Source organism: Phaenicophaeus curvirostris, chromosome 5 (assembly GCF_032191515.1).
Source record: "Phaenicophaeus curvirostris isolate KB17595 chromosome 5, BPBGC_Pcur_1.0, whole genome shotgun sequence".
NCBI classification, from domain to species: domain Eukaryota; kingdom Metazoa; phylum Chordata; class Aves; order Cuculiformes; family Cuculidae; genus Phaenicophaeus; species Phaenicophaeus curvirostris.
Window position 1 is genome coordinate 33,959,258 of NC_091396.1, and position 27,158 is coordinate 33,986,415.

The 27,158-nt window shown below is 37.7% G+C and overlaps 1 protein-coding gene across 18 annotated transcripts in view; it reads right to left on the reverse strand.

Annotated features, from left to right (window-relative positions):
• Nucleotides 1-2,857: 2,857 nt before the first annotated feature.
• The window catches only part of GPHN (gephyrin), a 288,977-nt gene continuing 264,676 nt past the window's right edge, over nucleotides 2,858-27,158 (reverse strand). For all 18 annotated transcript variants that reach the window (XM_069858253.1, XM_069858250.1, XM_069858246.1 and 15 more), the window contains 6 exons: nucleotides 13,273-13,360; nucleotides 11,142-11,215; nucleotides 8,499-8,563; nucleotides 7,101-7,204; nucleotides 5,806-5,902; nucleotides 2,858-3,870 (listed from right to left, as the gene is read on the reverse strand). In XM_069858253.1, coding sequence (XP_069714354.1) covers nucleotides 3,737-3,870; nucleotides 5,806-5,902; nucleotides 7,101-7,204; nucleotides 8,499-8,563; nucleotides 11,142-11,215; nucleotides 13,273-13,360 — 562 coding nt within the window. In that variant the 3' untranslated portion in view covers nucleotides 2,858-3,736. The remainder of the gene's footprint in view (nucleotides 3,871-5,805; nucleotides 5,903-7,100; nucleotides 7,205-8,498; nucleotides 8,564-11,141; nucleotides 11,216-13,272; nucleotides 13,361-27,158) is intronic.

A 27,158-nucleotide genomic window follows, 5' to 3' on the forward strand; every position in this document is an offset into this window, starting at 1 on the left:
AAAAAGACAATTTTGGCATTTGATGTGCTTGAGCACTTCAAGACCTACCCTCTTCCTTCTTATTCTTAGTTTCCTGTCAGGTAAGAGGAAGAGTATAACGATCATTACGTCAGCCCAACCTGCTGCTTGATAACGTAGCCCGAATTGGGCTCTGATGCCTCATGTGGCACTCACATTCTCTCCCACCTGCCTCCTCAGGGGAAGTACAAAGCTGTATATCCAAATATACCAAATAAATGTATCCAAGAAGGAGACTCTGCCTTTGAAACAGCTGATGAGTCTTAGTATATAATCTGAGAAATATCTCTTCATCATGAACTACTACTTATGGCTTTTTGCTATCTGGCCCTTACTTTTCTTGTGTTTTCTTTGTCAACTGCAAATACAGGTACCTAGAAATATCTTGGAACCAAGGCAACCAGAAGAAAAAGGTGGATGCAGGCACTATACCGAGCACTTCTGAGGTCAGTGCAGGGTATGTACAGACTGCCTGTGGTCTGAAGACCATCTTTACCAAGCATGAGGCAAGCAGCATATCTTCTGGACTGAGATGTATCAAAGAAGACAACCTGTAGGACCCGGTGAAGAGTGGCATGCTGGGGAGGGCGAAAGCAGAACCTGCGGTATCCATGCTGTAATATGTTTTAAGTGCAACCCTTCAGCTTCAGCTCAAGAATCAAAAAGATTCCTTGTTAATTAGTAATCTCTGTAGTCATACAGATCTGTAATAACTACCTGCAGATCAGAGACATTTAATGTTTAGCATATTTTAATATCAAGATAGAATTAACATTGTAATTTCTTAATTAATTCTTGTAATTATTATTTGGAAGAGGCCAGCCTATTCTTCCATTTATCTGACTGAATACAGCCAATTTTTGAATGATGTTTCACATCAAGGTTCTGGTGCCAGCCAGTTGCTGTATGATTTGTAGGTCACTGTATGATTATCCCAGCTGGATGAAAGGGACTCAGAAGACCCGCCGTGTGTGATCATTCCTATGTATAGATGCTGAAGAAAATGCCCTAAAAAGAAGAAAACTACAAAAGTTGGAATACCAATCTCCTCTTCAGTCATTGCTGGCATCGCTACTTGTTGTTAAGTAAGTTCCTATTTTGATTGTGCTACAACCTTACCTAGAGAAGTAAAAATAGTGAAAATATTCCTTAAAATTTCCATGTGCAAGTCTCAGTCCTTAAACCAAAGTAATCACATCACTCAAAGATCCATTTGTCCTTGATTTCTTTTCTGAAACTTCCAGCCTTCCCTGAAACTGTGGGTCAGGAATGTTAAAAATAAAAAAAGTGATTTGAACTTATCTATTTATATCGCATTTATACCCATTTATATTACAACAACCAAGGCAAATATTTCAGATTTTAGGCTTGGTGAGTGAGACCTTATTCTAGCAGCAATTTGTTGTACTGCTCTCAGAGTTACCTCTCCAACACACTGCTGGGGCTTGCAGTGTTAATGAAAGCTGGGCTGGAAGCATCTCTCTCAGAAACTGCAAAGCTTCTTTCTTTGCAGAAAACTTTGAACACTGGGCAAAAGATGGTAGAATGGCTAAAGCAGTTTATATTACCAGTGATTTGGAAAAAATCGTTCGTTCATTGCAGTCGTAGTTAAATGTTATGATGCTGAGACATGGTTTAAACAGAGCCACACATTACACGCTCTTCTCTGCCACATTTGTTTTGAGTAATGGTTTTAATGTAAACCAAACTCAAGCTATTTCTGGCTAGGTTTCCTCACATCTCTCTTTTATCTTTGTCTAGCACCTCCAATCACATGAACAATCTTCCCTGAGGTTGTTGTTACTGGTGTTCTCTATAAATTTCCAATTCTCATTATACATGCTGCCTGTAATAACTCCTCTCTATATAACAGTCCTTTGGATTATAGAAGGCAGCATTCTACATTATTTCTCAGAGATGAATTAACTCTCTTCTCTCTTCCTTCTTCTGTGGCTTACAATATTTGTACAGTAAATACAGGCATTCATTAATTAAATTTGGTACTATCCTCCTGCTACGTCTAGAGATCACAAATGTGGACATGTAGTCCAGAACAAAGAAATATGATCAGCAAGTTGTGTTATTATTTCTTCTGAAAGATCAGCCCCTGGGGTGCCTTTAAACACCTTCTACGCCCACCTGCCTTCAAGCTTTGCAATGGCCTGCGTGAGGAATATTCAGGCTGTTGTACAGCAAGTAAGATTTTGGTTTTAAAATCAGCCTCAGGGATGCCCTCTGTGTTTACCACAGAACTACAGCTCTGGTTCACTATGGCAGTTAGGGTTTAGAGCCATTTTTCTCTGTCTTCTCTGACTAAATCTTCAAAAAGCCACTAGAGACAAATGTTCTGGCTTCATGAATGTAGTTGATGGGATAGAATTCTATCCATGAACTCCAAGAAGCAAGCTGTTGTAGGGCACTGCTATGGTCTTAATCTAGGACGAAATGTGAAATTACTGAAATACATAATCTGATGAGGGCTGAAGAGTTCCAGGATCAGAAAATCTAATGAAACAAAAACACCAAAACCCACAAATATTCTATCAAATTCCACGAGTGCAGAACTGTTATGCAATTTATATGGGGCAAAAAAAGTATTCTCCAGCTATGACTAGTCCAGTTGTAACCCCCTCCAAAATGCTGCTTCCATTATGTCCCTTGGGAGATGAATGAGAGACAGCTCACTGTATTTTCAGTTCACTCATGATACCGTACGTGAGGGGAGGCCCTAGATTCCACATTCTATTTTACCTTCCTTCCTGTCCTCTTCCTCCACCCCAAATACCCTCTCAAACCACTTTTTTTTTTTTTTTTGGTTCAAACAACAAGGCTAAACAGATGAAATTTTAAATAATGATTGAGGATTTTTTTTATTCATTTAAGTTTCAGTATCATTACAGAAAATGTTATGGTACAGAGTTGTTTAACATTAGTTTTATTTCTTTGCTCATTTAATTTCCACACGAATGCTGGTAACACTAATATCTGTACAAGATCAGTCTTTGATTTTTTTTAGTTTTTAGTTCTGTACATTTTTAAATGTATTGGTTAAAAAGGCTGTCAGCACTTAAGGAAGCGATTTTTTTTTTGTTTGTTGAAATAAAAGGTATCCAGTTACTGCCCAAGAGTACTGAGCTGGGTGGCTGCTGGGACAAGAGAGATCCCTGAATGCACAGCGAGGTAAGAAAACCTCGGGGCTTCATTGGGTTCCCAGTGCAGCCACTCTGCTTTTGGCACTGTGCACATCAACACGAGATACAAGATAAAGAACAAGCAGAAGCTCTCTGTGAAGCCATTATGAAGCATACTAATAAGGGAAATCCAAGTGTTGTCTACGCTAGTATAAATAAGCAGACAGCCTTGTTTTAAGAGCATAAGTAGTTGTATCTTAAAGATGAGAAAAAACACAAGTTCTGCAGGCACCTACTGCTGTCTACTAAAAGCTACCGCTATTAGAACTAGCATTGAACACACAAAGCAGTTGCAAGGAAAGGAAAAAGTTGCTTTGATATAATCAGAATAAATTTCTTTGTTAAGATTTGTTTTAAAGTTTTTTTAAAAGGTATTTATTTAAATTCCATTTGAAATATAATTCAAGATGTTGACTATACTGATCAACTTTTATCCAAATCAGAAAAACTAGCTGTGCCGTTGCATATTACAGGATACAGTCAATGATATGTGGACATGCATCGAAGCTTCACTCTTGCTGGTGACATCATAGCCTTCCAATGACCATGACATCCACCACCTCCCCCTTGTGAAGCTCCACATACTGTTCTGTCTTTGGAGGTAGCATCAACAGTCCATTGGCACTGCGCATACTCATCAGACGGCTGCTCATCTGATTCCCTAGAGGAGGGCAAGAGGAAAAATTCAGTTAATTTCAAACACTGCAACACATTCTGTGGAAACAAGAGCTGTTCTTATGAGATGTTCATATTTGCTAGCTTGTTCATAGAAGTGGGATCTCGCTGTTTCAGGGTGGATGTAAACAGAGAACTCTGTATGGAATTATTCAGCTTCTCGTTGTTTTAGCTCCCAAAACTCTCATTCCCTTTGCTGACTGCTTTCCTATCCAGTCTTTCACATTATCTGTACCTCATAGCTTGTCATAGTAAATTGCTTTTCTGTTGGAATTTCTGATCCTAACAAAATTATTATTCAATTTGTATACTTAATGCCAATTGTACAAAGATTGAAACCAGCACAATCTAGAATGTTTTTAATAAACTGATATGGAATAGGTTTGATTAACTGTATTCTTCTCTCTGAATAGTCTTGTTTATTAGCTTAGCAGTAGTAGCTATAGTTGTGGAAGCCTTAGGCCGCCAGATCTGATGGAGAGGAAACACTTTGATAAAACTAATGCTGCTAACACAGAACTAGCTGAATCTGGAAGACGTGAACAGAATGAAGAAGATAAGGACCAAGGGAAGAATTCCAAGAGAATGAGGTAACTTTAGAAGAAGACCAACCCAGTGACAAAGAAAAATAGTAAGACATCAAGAGACCCACCAATCAGAATTAAGACTTATGGACCCTTGCGTATGGAACACTGGACTTGGGGATCGGGTGCAGGGTGGTATGGGTATGATTGGAGAGCATGATCTGCAGTGGGGGTCCTTCTACAGAAGCACGGAGCTGGAGCTGCAACCTGAGAACTAATATAAGAGGAATTTGGAAACCTTCATTCACATTTTATGTTTTTCAGTGGGGTCCTAGGGTTGGGCCTTGTTATGGTGGCTGGCTGCATACATCCATAACATATGCCACCTCAAAAGAATGGGTTTCTGTGGGACATTAGGCTTCACAACATGTCCTGAAGACAAACAGTGTCATATTGTTAGTACTGACAAAGAATGAAAATGCAACAGAAAGTCATGCCCTTCAATTTCTTGGTCTTCAAACTTCTAAATTGACAGAGAAATCATTCCAGACAGTCTGCTTGCATAAGGAAAGAAGTGGTGCACAACAAAACAGAGTTAAAACAAATATACCATGTGAGTAATACCTTGACTTACACCTGGAAATATTTCAGAGGCTGTTTGATCTCGGGAGTTAATGTAAGAACTTTCTGAGTAAACAGTAAGATGCATTTGAGCTAATATTTTCCCTGTGGAGACTTGTACATAGTGCTTTGTACTGAACAAATTGGATGTAACAAAAAGACAATTGTTTAAGGACATGAATCTCTTGAGAAACTGGCAGAGTTGGTCTTCTAGCAGTTTATGGCTAAAAAGGTATTCAAATATAGTACTTGCCCCAGCTGCAACTGAGTATCCAGAAGTATCCCTAGGTGGCAAACATGACTAATAAAAGTCTTAGTCTGCTTTAAAAGCCTTTGCTACTTCTTCTACTTCTCTAGTTCAGACAGAATAACACATCTTTTATTTGTAGTGTTCCTACCTATGCCCCAACTTATGTTTGTTTAGTACACACACAAAAGCAAAAGTAAGCAAACGTGCCTGTGAGTGCAAGGAAACAGGAGTGGATAGTTATAAGAAGGGATATGTGCACATATGCAAGCATAGGGGTGTATATCGTGTGTATATAAAGGCAGATTGTTCAGAAAAAGGAAGTTTTAAGGGTTAAGCTGGTAAGTCATATAATGTCTGAATTTTATGGTAACATAAATGTATGCATGTGCACAAGTGTGGCACCAAATCAATCTACATAAAGGTTATTTGAAAAAAAACGTACACGCTTGGTTGTTTTTAGACATATACATGGGAAGGCAAGGAGCTGTGTGAGTGCATCTGTCAGTCTGTGTGACTGGGCACTAACCTGTACTCTGTGCCCAAGGTAGTGGCTCTTGGTGATGCCAAGTCAGTATGCACCGATGATATTCTGGGCGGGGGTCCAATTTTACATCACATGATAACTGTAGAAGAAGCAAAGAAAGGATGAAAATGCCGTGCATTCAGATTGTACTGTCTCAGACAACGGAATCATCTGCTCAGTTGATTTTTCTGAAAAACAGTCTTCTTTGTATTTTGAGGTGAGATGGTGTCAAGTGCAAGACCAAAAGCTGCAGAAGATAGAGACTATAATATTTAAGAGAAATACAACTGTGATATTATAATATCAAAGTGTACGATGGGGTCTACATGCATTAAGTGGAATATTCCAAAGCTGTCCCTTTACTGGAAGTTTAAAGATAGTATTTCTCTGGAAAAAGTTTTATCATTTCTAGTCTCTGGATTACACTGCATAAAGATAAAAAAATATGCACATTCAAAATCTTGCTATCTCTGACAAAAAGGAAACAGTTAATCTTTGAAATGAAGAGATGTACAGGGGATGGCTCACAATGGAATTTAATGGAACACATTGGAATATTCATGCACCAAGTGGGGTCACTACAAATTGCTCTCTGTCTTAGAATATTTTAGCTGTGATACAAAGAAAAATGTGGATGCCTGAGGAAGTGCAAAAGACAGAAAATGGGATAAGCAGTTAAGAGAAAAGTGCGTAGTGAAGAACACTAGGAAAACTAAAAGGCAGTGTATTCCTTAGTACATTATTTGAATAAAAAATAGAAGAATACTACATTATAATAACATGCCTTGAATCTATATTAAACTGAGTTACAATATCCATGATTTCTTATGAGAGTGAAATGAATAGTTTAATGGATTTATATTGCTTAGGGTGGGGGTCATGCGGATTACTTACATAAATAACTCAAGAATAGAAAGGCTTTGAAGTTTGTATTTTCTACTGCTAATACAGAACTATCCAACTCTTTAGATATTCCCAGCTTAGTCTGCATTTTTTACCACAGGTTAAAACAAATGATTTTTTTTAAACAGGAAAGTGTCCTTCTCGCCTGGTTGGCAAATGGCTGCCTCTGCATCTGTGTATCTCGCTCCTTAGATGGCCATCTAACTCTTTGAAATTGTGGAACTGAATATCACCATTAGCAGAGATTGAGAATGTACCTCTGTTTTGCATGAACAGCCTTCAGCTTGCCAGAATTAATTTAGGGCTCAGATTCCCCAACCAAGAGAGCCTTTCACAGCCCAAATTGCTTTACTTCAACGTCTTGAGAGAATTTTTTAAGAAGACAAGCTTCTTACCCTGGCTTTGATGATAGTGGGACGAGGATCCAGGATACCCTGCATTTTCCTCAGTGCGGGAACAACAAAGAGATTGCAGGTGACAACAGCTGACACAGGGTTGCCTGTAGGACAAAGAACAGTTGGTGGTGACTGCATCCTGATTTAATCTGTGAAATGCTGAAATTGATCTCATGTTTTTATAGCAATTGCAGTCTAAAAGACATTAAACAGCTTTTCATGCTATGTACAGGAAACGTTTCACTCAGAACCAGAGGGGCATGTGGCAATTGAACCTGTTGAAAGCTACACTCTCTGGCTGATGGTGGGTTGAAATCCTGCTCTGATCAGAACTGCCCCATGTTCCTCAGACCCCACCACTTACCTCTGTTCCTGCACTACGTTTTGTCCTGTGCCTGGATTTGTCTGGGACTGGGGGAGCTTTTATTGTGCACAGGTGAAGATCCTAGCTGATAGAGATCTTGATTCATTATTAAGGTTTACAAGACCTATGGAAAAATAACTTCCAATTCCCTAACAGAGTGGGAAAAATGCTTTAGTACCAATTCTGAAGTGAATTCTATTTATTTATGTGTTTTTCATTGACTCCCGGGAGAGACATATGACCCATGTCTGTCAAACACCACTTGTCTTAAAAAATCTGGACTTCCCTCGGTGATAGTACTAAAAAAATATACTACAATTGGATGCATGCTCCATTGATCTCTCCTGTAGAAGAAAATGTACCACAGCAATGAAAACAAGAGAGAAAAAGCACTACAGATACATCTGAAAACCACAAGCGTATCAAGAACAGGATTCCTTGTGTAGTCAGAAATCCATGCAACGCCAGAGCAGTAAGAATAAAATAAATTCCTCCAGATTTAAGAGGACAGGGATTTGTAGCCAGATACCTAAGGAAACGTTTGTTCTGAAGTGGTGATTTCCCAAGGAAACGCAGCACACGAGAGGTGAAGCGATGCTGCCCTCTTTTGGTTCTATGGTATGATCATGATAAAAAATTCTGTGACATGTGCCTTGGCACTCCCTCGTTATTGTCTTCATTTTCAGTACTTCAGAGGGGATGCACTTTCTGACATGCACAGAATATTTACTGTGAAGGTTGACAGAGCTGTCGGAAAAAACCATCCCTCTACAGTACTGCTGAAAAGACCCAAGGAAATTGTTGGATGGAAGAAATCATAAGGCCTGTATGCTGGCAAATTCTGAGGACAAGGACAAGAAAGAACTCCTTAGTATACCCCTACAAGTCTCTCTTTTCTGGAAATTTCTCAGAAAACCTTACAGGTACGTTCCTGAGGGAAACCAACACAGGCACGGGTCCTGTGAAACATCACTGTTCTGTTTAGTGTCTGTCATCTATGCACAGCAACAAAAGTAATCCACAAACCATCTTACCTGGTAGCGCAAAGATTATTTTTCTTACGCCATCAATATCCAGAGTTGCAAAAGTCGTTGGCAGGCTATGGAAATGGAAAGCTATTTAATATCTGCAGATATTAAACTTTGACTGAACATTATTATGTTACTATGTAAAGCATTTGGAAAAGAAAACAAAACAGGATCAATCTCCCTCTTAGCACTTCATTAGCACCTGTTGCTTCCATGCAACTTCCATCATCTTCCTTTTGTGATGACAGAAGAGTTGGTTTACTTGGTATTCAGCTATGAAGTTTTAAGTGTATGATTTTGCTTCTGGTGAGGAAACATCTAAGAGCAGATGAACTAGTAACCAAAACTCTAAATCCTGTCTTTATGCTGAAGTCAGTTAATAAAGAAATAAAAATGAAGCTATGCAGTTACAGAGCTGTATCTGTTTTTCACATAAGGCTCTCTAAAGTTTTTGTGACATTAGTGACTCTAATTTCCCTTACTCCAGAGCCGTATTTCAGAGTAGTGAATGCTTGCTAGTCTGCAGATGAAGACATGCAGGCATAGCTGCAGTCAGGTTAGACCTAGGTCTATCACAGTTATACAAATAGGACTGTAATGTGATGGCTCATGAATGCGACTGGGAAAGAAAACGGACTCATCCATTTTATCTATAGACCTGTGTTAATATTATCCTTTCAAACATTAGAAATAATACTTTGTAGGAGCAATAATTAGGCTCAGTTCCTTGGCTTCATCTTGAGTTAATGCCTGTCACCTGTTTGGCAGGTGCTTGCCGCTCACCAGTAGCAACTTTGGAGATTTCCTGCACTTTGCTCATTACTACCTAGATTTGTATCTCTTAGGCCTAATGAACACCCTGTTTTACCAGGGGAAGTTGGTGCTTGAAGTTTCTGTCTTAAAATGTTTCTACCATAATGGGACCTATTCACCAGATCTCCAAATCTTATAGCCAGTGCACAGAGGTACAAAAAAATCTAATTGTGAATTCATATTTACTGGAAACTGAATTCTCATATGAGATTTCAAGACCATCATTGGTAAAGTGTTCCAGCACTTTCTTTCCTTCCAGCTGCTAAACAACAAACAACCTTACATCAGCTCAGCAACTTCCACATCAAGTGAAGGAAATGTGAATCCCTGCGTATTGCAGGCATCACTCCACAATATTGCAGCACTTCAAAATACAGAAAATTCTGACTTCACTTTTGAAACTAACTTACTCAAAGAATCTTTTTCTCAATATGGTAATCACAATTCATACCTAAAGCCTTTTAAGATAGAATTAATAAAAACTAATACACAGTACTGCTATTGCACTACAGTCGACAAAAAAGAGGGTGCTAACATTCTCTGTAAGATTAGATGATAAAATATTTTGTTAACAGTAAGAAATACCTTTCTTTTGGCATAATGTGAAAATAGTTGCTTGGGGAAAATAAGATTCTGCCTAGTTTTTAAAAGTTTATTGCTACAAGTCTACAGGGGTCACCAGAAGAAAGAAGTCCATTCGCTTTCACATAAGCCAGAACCAGAATTTAACATTCTGAATTTGCTAAATCAGGTTCTCAATTCTTGTCAGCGGCAGAGGCTGAAGTGCAGCTCCCTCTTTTGTGGTTTCCCCATGTCGGTTGTAGCAGTATGACAGAGGCAGCAAGCAATTTCCCTGCCATGGCTACATCAGTACAGGAAGAAACATGCTTTCAGCCTATTTGTTCCTTTGATGGAAGGGAGGTGGTGGTAATAGCAGCACAAGCACCAAACCCACATGCAATTCTTCACTGGATTGTAAGCAAAGACAGTAAAGGTTTTTGAACATTCTCACAGCAAACACCCACTTTTTGTTCAGCTTCCTGGCAACAGTTACAGGGTAGAGGGAATCACTCCTCAAAGCTCCCTTGGCTTCATGTTACTGCACCGTGTGAGCCTTAGCTTGCAAAAAATCTGCACTCCAAGGACAGTTAGGCAGAGCTGTAGACATCTTTCTGCTACTATACTGTGAGAGGCACTTTCTATTTCCAATACATGTATGTTTTTATTTTCTCTACAAATGCACTTCCAGACTCATTAATTAGCAGTGGTACAGAAAAGGAAAGCAATGCTGAACCAGTTTTCTGAGGGAAACTAAGCACATAAAGGATTGTGTTGGCTTTAAGATCACTATGCTTGATATGCCAATTAGATAAAAATTTGTAAGTTAGCTGTCATTCCACCTCTCTCAAGAAATTGCTTGTTTGCAGGAATATGACTTGTGTGAATTCTGAAGTGAAATGAGATGCTTGTTAAGTAAACTGGCAGTTAAATTCCTAATATTCCTCGGTTATTTCATAACAATGTCAATATCTGAGCTTTGTGATCACAGTGAAGACTGAGGCCATGTTTATACCATGCAGGTTTCCCCACAATCCCTAAACCTGATTTACAACAGTTAGCAGAGAAATATCTCTTACTGATAAAAAGTGATCTCTCTGTTTCAGTTAATTTCCCCCACAAAGATGATGACTAATCTGAACAGGACTGATTTTGCATCTTTACCCATATATAGCTATGGTTTATAGTATATTTGGAAAACTGAATCTACTGAAGCACTTATACAGGATATTTGGCTCAATATAGACTCCATGCTGCCTAAGCAGAAAAATTTCTTACCCTGGTTTCATAAAAACTCTGCCAAAGTGAATTTGTGCGTGAAGATCAATATCCAGCACCTGTTTAAGATAGTCCTGTTTAAATGTAAAAAAAGAAAACCAATTAAGTAACATCAAAGTTGCTTACATCATCTAAGCATTCAAAGCAATTAATTAATATCAAGGGAAGATGAAAGACTTTTCATATTCAAAAAGTGCTACAGTCCAGTGGGGAATTTCCAGGATTTGAAAGGAAGTGTTTTCAAAAAGGTGAAGAACAAACTCATTTTAGGTGCCAAATCTGACTCCACAAGGATATAGTAATATATTTACTTATAAGTCAGCTGCAGCATCAGAATCTTAGAGGACACCACAAATACCTGCTACTAAAACATTCTCTATGTCACAAATGGAAAAAAACCTTTATGTTCAAAGTTATGACTTAAAATCATCAAGTTAATTAACCTTTGCCATGGAAGCTATCTAGTAGTAGAGTTAGAGATCTCCTACTACTTCTAAAATAAATACTGTACTGTAGAAATCATAGTTTTCCAGGATACTGTAATTATTGTAATTTCTTGGGGACATGGTCTAATTCACAGTGGTCAGGTTTAACAGTTCTTCGAAAGGAAAAACTGCGGATGACTTCTGCATTAGTTCAAGTTAAATGATTTTATATAACACTATCGATCCAGCTACTAAAACAAATGGAATTACTTGTTTAGTCTTTATTGAAAATTGCTGTGCTCAAATATGTAGTACCCTGCCTATCATGTTTAGTGAGATTAAAGACATAGGATGTAACACTCATCTGCAAAGAAAGACTTTGGAAGCAGTAAATCTGAAGCTCCCTTTCAGTTTTCCCATCTTTCTCTCTCTATTTTTCCTTTTGATGTGTTTTCCAATACTTGGAAAGCAGCAATGTTCTTCAGCCAGGCAAGAATTCTCAATTTTTGATCGTATTAACCCTGTTTTTACTTTCTATTTACATTTTGGATATTCACAGTAATTTCAATACTACTGTTGAAAACTCAGTACCAGAAGGATAACCATCAGTGGAATATTGAGCCTATTGACTTTATGCAACTGCTTGAAATTCAGAGAGCGGAGAAATCAGGCAGGCGGCATAAATGCCTGGAAGACCATTCAGCAGCCCAGTCATTTCCTAGTGTTCCTGTGTCTGCACTATGTCTCCATGTTCCCAATTGAAAGAACAGCACTTGTCCTCATTTATTTTTCTAGGAATGCTGAGAACAATAATGGAAATGAGAGTAATTGGCACTGGTTTAACTAGTTATCAATTTTCATGGTGTATCCAACAATATGATTTATATTCATAAGAGCGACAAAAATAGCACTCATGTTTGCCATCTCCTAATGACTGTCTTTAGCATCTGTTAGTTATAAAAGGAGAGATGTTTCTTTTACCTGCCAAACTCACAGATTCAGCCTGGGATCAAAAAGTAATCTGAGTTTTCCTTCGCATAAGTCATGATTAATAAATGTCCTGCAGGTTCATCTATGCCCCACCAGCATCTGTGTATACCTATTTTCTTTGATGGTTTTGGCACAGGGATTATCAACAGGAACTCAATCAACAATTCTGTTAATGATTCAAAATGCAAATATATCAGCTCACTGTGTCTTGTATGAATTGCCTCTGTAGGACTATGAGGCGCAAAATGCGATAGAACGTTTTTTGTAACAGATAAAGCTTTGGCATATTCAGGAGACAGATTTGCTGAGTAAGAAAAAGTCATTTATATATGCAGGTTGCTTTTTGAAGTACTTTCAAAGTAGCTTTGTTCTATCTACATTCTACCTGCTTTGAGAATAAATAGAAGTCTGTTGCTTTCATGTGCTATTAACCAAGCACCTTCCTCATCATAACTACGTACATAATTCCTTAAATAAAAGCACATTTGCATGAAGAAATCTTCTGTGTTGTACTATGTCTACTACAGTTCAGTAATAAGAACAAAGGGAATGAGGATAGCATCAAAGACTATTTTCTTAATTCATATTTAAGTGTTCAAAAAAAAAGTAAGATCTCTTTTTCATAAACATTAATACAAAGGTAGAAGCTCTGATGACAGACTCTGGCTTGAAATTCTTACATATGTTGTAGCAAGTCATATTTAAATTCAGCATACCTTTTCCCCCATAGATACACCTCCTGATGTAATGATCACATCAGCACGGCTGATACCCTCATTCAGTGCATTCAGTAAATCATCTGGGCTACAGAAAAGAACAGGCAAGCAGATTAGTGACATGGAACTTTTACAAGTTGTAGTGTACGTAACTGTCTGTGTGCACAGATACAGATGTATACACACACGTATTTTATGAAAGAGATACAGCTCTAGGATACTATCAGATCTTTTCCTTCTTAAGGCTCCACACTGCTCTAAGTCAAGAACTGCAATCTCATTAAGCAGACAACACACTGGTTGGCACCCTTCTGTCTAAGAGCTTTGCAGCAGGAACAGTGGGATACTTCATTTTGGGCCTGAAGAAATGAATAGAAGTGTCTAAAATTATGAATTTTGCACAGTAGGTAGCAATACAAATCATTATTTAGATGAACTGACAGGGCTGTATAAAGGGACCTGACACATTAAAATTACTGGCCACCAAGGAGGCTGCAGGACTACCTGTCCAGCTTATCTGATGTGTGCAAAAATGGGGGTAAGGCTCCACTTCAAATTGCCATCAGTGAAAAGTTTATCTTCTCCATTAGAAGGCTCTGCAGCAAAGCAGAGTACATCCACTTAATCTTAAAAAAAACCCTCCATCCTGTTCAAGTGCGTATTTACCTTCATGAGAAACAGTGTAAGGGGAGCTGTGTTGTTCCTCCTTTCAAAGAATATAACTGTGAAGGTGAAGGATAGAAGCTGAGTATATTTCAATTTTGGTACCTTATCTCTTTTCTTTTTTAAGAAACGTTGAAACTGGAAACTTTGAAGGGGGCATTAGTTACCTAAGAGCAGTACTGATGCTAACACAGGGCTTCAAGGCATGCTGTAGAGAAACTCATTAATACAACTTAAACAAGACCAAAGGAATCCAAAAGAATTTCCAGTATATTAAGTGCATACTTTGCATTTAACATTTGTGAACTGACCAGAAGTTGACCGATTGCTATGACTGTATGTGATGTTCCTTCAACAGCATGTTTTTACTTCAATGATCCTGAAAGGTTTTCATGGGAGACTGTTCCTTCTTAGAATGCAATTGAATGAATGGGCAATAATGCTAGTGACTGTATAAAGGACTTCACTGCAGTTGTTTTGGGGCTTGAACTGGAAAAAGGAAGATTAGAAATTACTATGCAAGTCCTCACTGACCTTTCAGACACTAACAGAAACTATGTATTTCAAAAGATCTCAGAAAGAAAAATTCTTTCCTTTGAGCATTCTGTCTTTCCCCATGGTCTAGTGAAATACAAGCAGCAGTTAGCATTACTTGATGCTGTATGCACTACAATTTATGTGACACAAGGAAGACTGCACTCCCTCACTGAGGAGATATTTCAAGTGCATACCACTCTGCACACTCCTCGCCACAGAGTCTTCAAGTGTCTTCTACCTTGGTTACCTTACAGGCAGAAAGACTCAAGACCCCTTTTCTGCTATGTCCAGTGACCGATGCAGCATCTTCTTTGCCATTACAGTGTGGTTATCCTGCAAAACTTTTCTACTTGTGTTTGGTAACATCCACTCTTTAGGATTATTTTGATTTGTAAGAGGTAGGCAAAAAGCTACAGCAGAAAGAAGGGCAGATAGCTGGTGCCATAGTGATGGCTGTAAAAAATAGGATTATACTTTATCATATTTAAAAAAAACAGTGGCTGCAGATATTGTGGCATGTCCCATGACTTTTGTTTAGGTTATTGGGTATCTTAGATACTCTAAATGAATGGCTTAAGTCTGTTTTCTTTGGGGAAAATGTAAAACATAGGGACTCAGGTGAACCCATCTCCTTCTTTGCTCTTTAGGAAACAGAGATGTTTTCTTAGCTGACCCTTCTGAAATCTCAGGGTCATTTTGCCCAAATCCTAGTACAAGTCTTCACTAGTTCTTGAAAGCAACACGAGAGAAGCAAGTCTGTTGCTGGCTGCTGTCAGTGTTTTCTTCAGAAACATTTCATAGAATTACTAGGTTGGAAAACACCTCCTAGATTATCAAATCCAACCATTCCCACCTGCCACTAAACCATGTCCCTGAGCACCTCATCTACCCGTCTTTAAACACCTCCAGGGATGGTGACTCAATCACCTCCCTGGACAGCCTGTTCTAGTGCCCAATGACCCTTTCTGTGAAGAATTTTTTCCTAATATCCAGTCTGAACCTTCCCTGGTGGAGCTTGAGGCCATTCCCCCTTGTCCTGTCCCCTGTCACTTGGGAGAAGAGGCCAGCTCCCTCCTCTCCACAACCTCCTTTCAGGTAGTTGTAGAGAGCAATGAGGTCTCCCCTCAGCCTCCTCTTCTCCAGGCTAAACAACTCCAGCTCTCTTAGCTGTTCCTCATAAGACTTGTTCTCCAGCCCCCTGACCAGCTTTGTTGCTCTTCTCTAGACTCGCTCCAGAGCCTCAACATCCTTCTTGTAGTGAGGGACCCAGAACTGAACATAATTGGGCACTGGAACAGGCTACCCAGGGAGGTGGTTGATTCACCTTCCCTGGAGGTGTTTAAGGCACGGGTGGACGTCGTGGTAAGGGGCATGGTTTAGTGTTTGATAGGAATGGTTGGACTCGATGATCCAGTGAGTCTCTTCCAACCTGGTTATTCTATGATTCTATGATTCTATATTGATAAATCAATTATTGATTCTAAGCAGTAACTGGTATGTAATAATACTTAAGGTTACAGAGTTTGCAACAGGAAAAGTCTCTCATGATCTAAATATTCCTTAGTCCTTGCCAATGAGGGTGCATACTGGCATGCAGCAAAGAACATGTATTTGTTACACAGACTGGATATGGGCCTTCCCGAAGCTTGATGACGGTCAGACCATCATGCCACTATTTCTGTGCTAAGGCTGCTCTCAGTACATTTTTCTCATTAGGTAGTGATGCAGCTGAGGACTTGATCTGAAGCTTGCTCCAGGCTGCTTTATTGCATCTTGCTTGATTATTTAAAAATTATTCATTGGTAGCAAGACCACCTATCTGGGGACATACTAATTCTGGACTATGAACTGTGTTTGTTATTGTTGTGATTTGAGAATAATGGAAGAAACTGTAAAAAGTAATGAGTCTATGTTTAATTGTTAAGGTTGAATAGAATAGAAGTGCTCCTACTTACATACTGAATATATAGATGTGTCTCTGTGTGTGTATGAAATTACTTAAAAAAGGGAAAAAAAATCCAAACAAATCCCAAATAAGCCCAAGCTCGAACTATATGAAGACTCAATTCATACCTTTGTTTATGAGGGTACCATAACACCAGAGTAGTTAATTATACACGTTTTTTTTTTTACTACATGTCATGTAAGAAGTTGAAGATTACTAGGCTTTGTGCATCTTTTTAGCATTTCCAGTAGAAAGACCTGTATAATATATACATTTCTTTATCATCTGTATAATGGAAAACATTTAAAAATTCTACCACTACAACTTTATCCAGACAATTGCACTGTATATAATCTTTAGATATTTGCAAAACGCATTGAAATCTTCTGACATGAAAGATATGATAGAAATTTTATTGTAATAAATTGAATGATTATGCTAGTTTATTTTTTACTCTGAAGAAAGGAGACACATACAAAATTTACTCTTTTTGGCATATTTTGCACATTTCTTTTTGTCACTCAAATCTGTGTAACTTTCTTTCCTGCTTGAGCCTGCTAGTTCCATGACTCTGCAAATAAAACAAAACACCCCTTAAAGGAGTCACCTGTTGTCATCTTCAATCAACACTGCAGCAAACGTTTTCTTTGCCTTCAGTGGATTTAATGCAGAGAGTTATCATTCAAATTGCATACTAACACATATTTGATATAATCAGATGATGAGATACTACTCATTTCATTCATATAACAATGAACAGCTTCGCCTTTGGATGACATGGAAAGCGAATAAATAACTAAAGACTAACTTCTGAAAGAACAGGAAAAATAACTTTTGTATATGAGCATAACAGGACAAGATTGTTCTAAAAGGTCTGTGACAAATCACCATGAAGCTGAGAAATGACACTCGCTGAGCAGGTACAAATCAGCAGTTATATTCTGAAGTCCTTGCCATTCCTAGGGACAGGATACTGGATTAGCTAGACTAATGATCTAATTTACTATGATAAATCCTCTAAAATGTCTTGGATATTCTTGGATTTTTTTTCCTTCATGGACAGAACCGTAACAATGCTCAAATATAATGGTGAATACCGTAATGTAAAGTAGATTTTGATGGGAAGTCTCATTTCCAGATGGCAAAACTATTCTGTTTCATTTGGTGATTTTCAAAGTCAGACTGACATCGTGCACAAGGGAGTTTGCTTTTCTACCGTGCTGCCATTGTTTAAAAAAACCCAAACACTCTGTATGTTTCAGATCACATCCCAGCATTTTCTGCAAATACAGCTAAGAAAATTTGTTCTATAAGGATTACATACAGTTTATGAAACTATTCATGCAGGTAAGTAAGCACAAATCCAAACTTTCTCTCAACAGCAGAAATCCTCATCTAGGGCTGATTATGTCTGCACAGAAGTGTATTGTACATACATTTTTGAAGCTGCAGACATAATGCTTTGTATAAAGAGTCCATACTTTTAAGTTACTTTTATATGCTTAGGGGTAATTTTGCCAGTCTGATAAAGACAGTATCTACTTTACTGATCCTCAATTTCCTGATCTTCTTTATGTAGTTTTATGGAACAGAATGAGCAGTATGATCTGGAAATTAATTGGAGAGTATCTGTTGTACAGTGGCAGCAGCATGCGTAGAATCTAGTAAGCAGATGCACAACGTTGCAGTTGATGTGCCACTTGATTTCATTAATTTGAAAAGAGGACTTGCAGGATGGCAGTATATTAGAACAGAAACACCTTCTAGATTCATGAAAAAATCTGATTATCAAAGCTAGTTTGTGGAAAACTGTTACGCAGCATTTGATTACTGAGCTGTCTTTGAACTGAAAAGATGCACAGGAGCTTGCAGAAGAAAATGATGCAAGCCTCATTAAAACAGACATCAGCCACATAGAAGAGTTTTTCCTTTTCCTCTCTCAAAAGAAATAGCTACAGTACAATCAAGACCAAAGAATATTCTGTTTTAAGTGCCACTTTGAAGTACCCTAAATTACAGTGTAATTTTATCTTTCAAATAGAAGTCAACATCTGTTAACTCCCTTCTGTTGATCCTGCTATTGTGCTTCACTGTCATTAATTATAAACCTGTCAGTTGTTTCTGTGATACAACCCTTAACACTAACAGTCTGATACATGCAATTAAGCTGCCCAGTTTTATAATTTAATTTAGAAAATAAATAGCCCAGTTTTATAATTTAATTTAGAAAATAAATAACCCAGTTTTATAATTTAATTTAGAAAATAAATAAGAACAAATGGTTGATCTGCATCACCTACCACTGAGTATCCTTGTAAAATCAAACTGGAACATTTAGTTAGGACTGACTTATCAAGCCATTGTCACAGTACAATATCTATAGTTCATTACTAATTTCCTGGACCATTTCCACCAAGTTCTTTGCCACAGTAGTCTCATTCATTCAAATTAACCTCATTACTGGACAGTCATTTCCAGTCCTTGTTGTTCATTGCCACGTACAGCTACCGCTGTTGGGTAACTAACAGAAACATTTCTCCTATGCATTAGGCCAGGCTTTTATAAACCCAGGCCTTCTGGAAACCTGTACTTGCAAAATTTGTGCATGCAAACCATCACAGTTAGCACCTTAACCCTGCGTGCTTTACAGATCTATTGAATACAGATACAGAAAGATAGGCATGCACCATAATGCACCAGACACATGCAGAAGTGTCTTTTGTGAGTACAAAGGCAGAGCTGGGTAACCTTTCTTGCCTACTGTTTTAATGTATTTGAAAGCATCTCAAATATTTCAGTTACATCTCGAAATAATTACCCCTTCAGACATAATTCCTCATAGTTTCAGAGGAACTACAGATTCCTGGACACATAGTGAAAACTGAACTAAGTGCTAGCAGTGCTCCTACACCAACCACACTGAAGACCAGAGTAGCACAGCCACTCCTCTAACCGCAGCAGTTGACTGTAAACTTCATAAGCCTATGTGCTGTCTGTAGGTACCCCAAGTTTAGCACATTTGTGCTCACACAAACTGGGAACAGTGGTTTGTGCTAGTTTTGCGTCTTACGAGGTTTCTTTTCTCTAAACAGATCTCCCAGAAGAGAAGTTTTAACAAAGGTTAAAAGGACCTGCTAGAAGTTCCTCTTGTATGCAAAGATTCCAAACAACCATCTAGTTCTACATCAGAAAAAAAGAAGAAACATCTCCAAAATAACAGTTTAATAAAGTAAAACTTTCATCAGAGAAACAGGAGACTGTACTTATAGTACTCAGAAATCTCATCAGCTCACTGACATTTTGGCTTGAGGAAAGATGGGATATGGAATTCATCCTTTATGATTAACTGTAATTTTTCTTGTGCTCATTCAGTTGAGGCAACAGATTTCAAAATTAATACCTGCATGCAGCTAAGGATAAAGACAAAGTCTGTCACCTGCTTCTCACCTCATGGTCAAGAGGAATATTTTGCATATCAGTAATTTGCAGGATGCAGAATAGTGAATTGATGCCTTATTAGATTTGGCCAACTAAAACCTAACTTACGTAGAATGCAATATTGAACGTAATTAGATGCATGTATTTCAATGTATTTCAGTGGATGTAATTCAATGAATAAATATTGGAATGTAATAAGAATTCTGTGTTTTGACTAGTATGGTTTTCTAAAGCAGAAGATGTGATTTTAATGATGTATGCAGGAGCATATGGGCACTCTTCTGAAACTGTATTTGTTTCAAAATTCTCCAGTGTATTCCATCATATTCTTGTAATGTTTCTTCCTTCTACCTTCTGTGGTATTTCCCTGGATCACTTTGAACAGATGCAATATGGCCTAAGAATACAGGCCAGCTTGTGAGGGAAGCTGGAATAATAACCATAGCTTTTGGCTTGTTCAACGTAACTGTAAGTTTTGTCTGTCTGACAGCAATATGAGAGAACTTGTCTTTGCTACTTTTGTTGCTCCTTTAAACGATGCTGCTGTAAATATGAATGCTATTTTGCAGAGTATTCTTTTTCATGTTACATTTATGAACTCAGAGACTTTGATTAGAGTCTTCAACTCTTTTGTTGAAGTTACCATGATATCTGCCTAATGCCTTCAACTTTTTCTCTGTATCTATCTGAATGATAACATATTTCGCTCTGCTGTTTTCATGAACTGTTTCAGAAGACTCTCATTCATAGATATGCCAGAATGACAAAGGACCAGAGCAGTCATGAAAAGAGAGAGACATGGGAGTGCAACTGGAAAAGGTCCCATGTTGTGGAAGTCAGGTAATTATGTGCTATGGAACACATTCCTACATGAAGGAATGTTCATTGTTGGGTCTTGTATTGCAGTCTTGTCTCCTGCTTATGTACATTCATCTGCAAGCACTTGCATGTGAATTGTAGTGATTTTTTTTCATCAGTGCTGAAAGAACAGGACCAAAGCTTTGGTAATAGTTGTCTTCCAATGCTGTGTCATTGTACTAACCCATGAGTACTTTTACTGGCTGAGGACAATGAATCTTACCCCGATACTTATCAGAAATCCATTAGTTTTTCCAAGAATTTGGATGAGATTTTGCCAGTAAAGATAATAGCTTCTATTTTCTCTTCCTTCCTATGAAGGAAGTTAATCTATATGTATTCACTGAAAAATTTTCACTTTTGGAGTGGAAAAGATTCAACAGTTGTAGCCGAGTTGAAATAATATGACTGAAGATTACAGCACACATTACAATAATCAATGCCAAAGACATTTCTCATCAGTAAAGATGATAGTGCACTGGTGCGCCTGAAGGGTAAACATGGTTAAGTGCTTATTCCTTTCAGACCACTCATGAAATATGAGAATTGGCTTATACTGAGATAACAGAAAGTAAAATATTATAACTGATGTAATTAGTGTCAATTGCTTATATAAAGCAAATAGTATTGCAAAATCTGACACATGGTGACATGGCATTGTTATCATGGAATTTCTTACCTTTTCAGTTTGCTCTAGCTTCAAATTTAAGCAAGAGTAAATTTGAAATAAATTTTAAGTGAATTTTAAGTAAATTCACCCCCTCCTATAAACTGGTGTAACTACTACTGAACTACAGCACGTATGTCTCTATGACATGCAGTCCCTAATGGCAATGACTCAAAATGAAGGTTTTCTCTGTAAAGCTCCACCTTTCATAGGACCGTAACTTAGTCACTTGAAAAAATGTCTGTCTCCAGAAGAAAAATGACTGGGAAGCCACAGGTCAGAGACAATATAAAAATGGCTTTTAAAATTTCCTGTCAGCTATGTCTTAAAATAAGTAATTATTTTTTTTAAATGTCAAATGAAATATGATATCGATTTTTGTTTACTAAAACATAATACAACTACTCCAAGAAGAGTAAGCTAGTGTATTAGAAATAAGTGAAGAGAAGGAACAGAAAGAGAAACTCATCCTGTTTGAGACCAGCAAAGCCATTTTTTTGACAGCTGTTAGTCAATGGAAAGAACTAGAACTTCATTTGTCTCTAAAATACTGGACTATATTCCTTCAAGTACAAAGATGTCTTTAGTGTAAGAAAATGCCTATAGCAATGTCTTTTGCTCTGGGAGTAGAAGCATCTTCTTATTGTTAATTCTTTGGGCGACAAGGCTTTATTCTAGGGGCTGTTTTGTTTTTGTTTTTTTTTGTCAGTGCTTAAAGGCTCATTTAATGTGTCCTCTAGATTTAGGTTGTTAGCAATGACATGTGAGCTGATTCGTATGATGTATTCCAAGTCGATGACCTGCTGATAGATTCCAGCTTCTAAGCAATCTCTGATAAAGCAGACAGTCTATAATCATGATCTTCTCATTAATGTAAAATGTCTTAAAGACTGCAGGTTCTTGTAAGCTAATTGCAGTTAAGTCTTTTGGGATGTGTATAGTGTAAGATTCTAGTCCATTTCTCTCTTTGGTCAATTTAATGAGGAAAACCTAGATCTGTGACAACGTGGCTTCTGAATGAACAACCAATTGCTGAACAAGAACAAGCACTTTGAAGTTAAGAATATGGCAGATTGATTCATTAATGAGCACAGAAACTTATTTTTCTAGTATGCAAAGCAAACATTAAACTATGACTCAATCCTCAAACCTTTTGATTCAAAATAGGCCCATTAACTTCAGTAAGGATCCTCACATGACTGAATTTTTCAGGTAGTAGTCTTTGATAGGTCTTCCTTAATTCTTCTGCCTATTTTTAATTCCTACAAGAATCAAATTATATAAACAAATACTTCTGTTTGTTAATGTGAAAATGAGAGATGATATACACTCTCTCCATTATTACTCCTGCCCCTTTGGTCTGTGACAGGAGGCACATTCTGTAAATTAATCTATATTATTAAGACATTGCCCTAAATAAGACCTAGTATATAATTGTACATGTCTTTTGGAAAAAAAGCATAGTTGGTAGTTTGGAGATTTCATGGACATTTCAGTTAGCCAGCTTTAGAGATGATCAGCATGGTAACGGAAAAACAAGTACCCAGGTATGACTTCAGAGTCATACCAGTGACTTCCCTCCTTCACCAGGTTTCTTCCTAATTTGCTCTATTTTTAAAAAGGAAAAGCCCTTATGGATAAATGTGTTTGCTGCTAGTGATGAATAACATAAACATTCTTGGTATTAACAGAATTTTAATTTTATCAACATTGTGGAGCTATGTATGTCTACAGTGCACTGGTGCATAAGAACTTAACTGTCAAAGCAGTGTTATTTAACGGACAGAATAGAACACCATTTGCTGCTGTATAGCAACCACTGCTAGAATCCGTGCTCCAAGCTCTGCACTGACAGATACCTAGTCAAGCCTGTCTGTGAGCATGCATGTGCCTCAACATCCCAAGTGTTTTAAAAATGGTGCTCACCAATCTGGTAGGCCTGTCTCCGCAGTGTTCTGGAAGCTCTGTGTCCCTTCTTCTTTAAAAACATCTGGCTTCCTGAAGGTAAAGGAAGCAGAAGGGGTACAATAAAGAGCCAGGGAAGGAGAGAGGCTCGTGGTGTAGGTGTAGAGGGATGCTCTATGCCCTATGCCCAGCTGTGTCCCCCTTGGTTGTTCTGAATATTAAAAGTCATCACAGGAAATGCTTCCTCTTTGCAAGGTCAGCCAACAGGAGAGAAAGGGAGTGCACAGGAACACCCTTCTGTTATAGTTTGGACAGGGTTCTCACAAGGATAAAAAGTGAAATTAAGGAAGCATTTAGGCTCAACTGGGCGTGCCAACAGTGTGCAGTTCATCTTTCCTTGCACAGTCTATGGAGAAACTTCTTTACTCTTGACTTTCAGACAAAGCAAAATGATGTGTTAAACCCCTTGACATTTTGGAAGGAGGACCGCAGATAATGGGAAAATGTTTACTCACGTTTTCTAGCTTCTTATTCAGGAAATGGGTCTCAAGGCATATTAAATGTCACCTTCTTGACTACAAGGGGGAAAGGGCTGTATTTACTCTAATTCTATACCTCCAAAGACAATAAAGATGCTACTTCACTCATGAGAAGCTTCACATCCGGCCAGCCTGGCCCAAGAGGCAGGATTAGAGAAATGTCCAAAACTGAGAAAGCTACTGCTATCAGGACTCTACTTAAAACAATTAATGCTTTGCTTTTAATTCCTGTTTTATGAAGACAGTATTTCCTTTTAAATATGCTTCTTCCAAGTCAGTTTCAGTGGGAAGAAATAATTTTTAGATAATGCCCTTTGTAACAGAAATATGAAATAAATCGAAATCTATATTTTTATACTCTTAAATGTAAAACAATTATATGTAAAATGTAAAAAAATCTTCATTTGTCATGAAGATTTACCAATGTCTCTTTTAAAAAACCTATAACAAGATGTTCAAGACTGAAATGGACTGGGTCATGAATCATCATTAAGCATGTCTTGAATCTCTCCTTCTTTGCAACTGCCTGGACTGTTAACAACAAATTCAACTTCTCCCCAGTCGCTATCCCAGGCTCAGAACATCCTGCACACAGCAGCCGCAGTCTATCATGTCAAAGATCACTTCTGAGGACACACAGATCCTGCCTGACTGAGGAAGGGAGGAGAAGACTAGGCCAGTGTGCCTGCACTATTGTCATACTGTTACACATGTGCATGGACATGGCTAGTACGAAATCTAAAATCTTATCATCTTCTAAATCCACGCCTGGCTTCTCCTCATATGTCACCATAGAAAGGGTCTGTCAGATCAGATGCGTACAAATGTTGTTTGGAAGTCATGCAAAAATGTTAAAACTATTCATATTTAGATCTTGATTTCTTTCCAACAGTTTTCCCAAGATAGCATTTTCCTAAAATGGCCCCAGTCCCTCATTTATTCTTCTATTCCTTGCCAGAGAACAAAGTCAGTCAGGAAGTGACAGACAAAAGAATTTCAGATGTCATAAGTGATTCTGGCTTCCCATCATGTTTAGTCATCAACATCACAGAGAGCAGTCTCAAACATCAAGAACCTTTTCCAGCAGGGTGCTAAACTCTGAAAGTACTCTCACTTTCACAGTGTTCTTCCTCAAGGCGGGCAGACTGAAACTACAGATGCTTCTAACTGACGCATTGAATTACGTAGTGGTAAGGCAATCAAAAGCATCTTGTTGAAATTTCCAGAAAGTTTCATATTCATTTGAGCATCACATATTAAAGTAGCCAAAGCTCTGATTGGCATTCTGTCTTTATAGATCACTACTGCTGTCTTATTTCTGCTGGTACTGATTTTCTGAGTTTGTGTTTTTACTGTATATTGTCCATTAGTAGAATATGAAAATTAATTTAATTCAGTTCTCCAAGCAAGAATTACTTGTGACTAGGAGAAATAATTTTGATAATTTTGTCTGATTTCTTATTTAATGTTGCCTGGAAACCTCCCTGACCTTTCTTCTGTTTGAACTGTAGATCCCATTTAAATAAATATCCAGTCTTGCTTTGAAATGAGTATTTATCAAAGCAATTGATAGAGTTTCTAATGACTATTACTTTCCATGCTAAAATTATGCTTTATTTCCAATCTGAATTAGTCTGACTTTAATATCTAGCTATTGCTGCTGAAATAGAAACTTTATTCTCAGTTTATTCCCCATGTGGCCCAGTATTATTGGAATGTAATAAGTCACCTTGTAAGAATACCTTTGTTGAACTAAACAGCCTGAGTTCAGACACTGTTGGTGTATATGGTCCATCTTTCAACCATTAAAAAAATAATAATGCTTCTCCTCTAAATTCTATACAATATACTGTTGTCTTCTTGTCCTGCAAGTACAAGGGTACATTCAAAAATAACCTCCTAATTCTACAGAAAACTTAGCTCTACATACATACACTAGAATTTGTATTTAGCAGATTCCTTGCTGTGATTCTCTTCTCTTAAATCCTCAGAATATAATCCTCCATCCTGTACATTTTACTTACATTCTTTAGTCCTATATATGGGTATATAAATTCATGGTTGGTTTTATTAATGGTATTCTAACAACCAATTTTCTAAGGGATTCCTAGCACTAACACAGTGACCCATCTTCAATATTTGCTATTTTTTTTTATCTTTCTGTAACTGCCACCTTTATTAGTTTTAATTATTTTCTTCTAGGGCAGTAATAGTAAAATTTCAATTCTCAAAAATTCTCTGTGACTTGGGAACCCTAATTCCTATATATGATCTAGATATTAAGGAGGCTGAAAGTCATTTAAGTGAATGATATTTTGACTTCTAGAGGCTGAAGTTCTCTTGTAAACAGAACATCAATCTCCAAGTATTTTTAAGAAACGTTAACTTATGTCTCAAAAGTAGACTACAGTAGTTTTTATTTCCCTCCAACAAATACAGTTACAGATTCCCTCTGTTTACAAACATGGGGGATTTTCATAGTATCCTGTCCACTTTATTATCTACTGTTTGGTGTCATGTTCTACAACCAGGCCATGATTCTGTAAATGCTAATTCAGGAGCAAGTCCATGCTTGCTTTGAGGATAGTTATGAGAATGACACACTGTTATGCAATAGCTTTGCACCTGTCACCTCTACAGCATGAAGTTTTATTACCTGTCACACTATGTAGTTTTCTACTGGTAGAGAATATCCCCTGGGATTTGCACTGCCCCATTTCATTAGTTCTCTTTTTCACCTCTGTTTTGACTCCAATGTTTCTTTGTGTTTTCTGAATATGTGCATTAGATGAGATGCCTTGTCACATATGACAACTTATCTGAAGTTTGCCCTAATGATTAACAAGAGTTGTGACAGATATTAAACATGTCTGCTTCAAAAGGAGAATATTATTCTTGACGTGGCACAATGAAAGAGAGGACCTCCGTATCTGAATCACTTTCAAGCTGTCAGCCAGTGTCCCTGGATTCGTTAGGCTACCATCACCCTTTATAACATCATCATTCTTTGAGCAGATCTAGAATGGAAGTCATTTCAGCAAAAACTAATATTGTGACATTTGATTTAAGGCCTTTGCTCTAACAAGCCTTTTCTTGCAGTCATTTATGAAATGATACTACTACTGTTAATACTTCTGTTCACAGTATATTTGATTTTATCTAAGTTGGACATTAAACTGGTGCAGGGAGAGGCTAGCATTCTGTAACTGCATTCGGCCTGTAACTCGTATTCTAAGTCATATGATGATATATGTTAAATAGATACTGGATGAGAAATTTTGGAGTTAGAGCAGTTTCCCAGATCTTCTCCCTTCACTCTCGAATTTCCATCTGA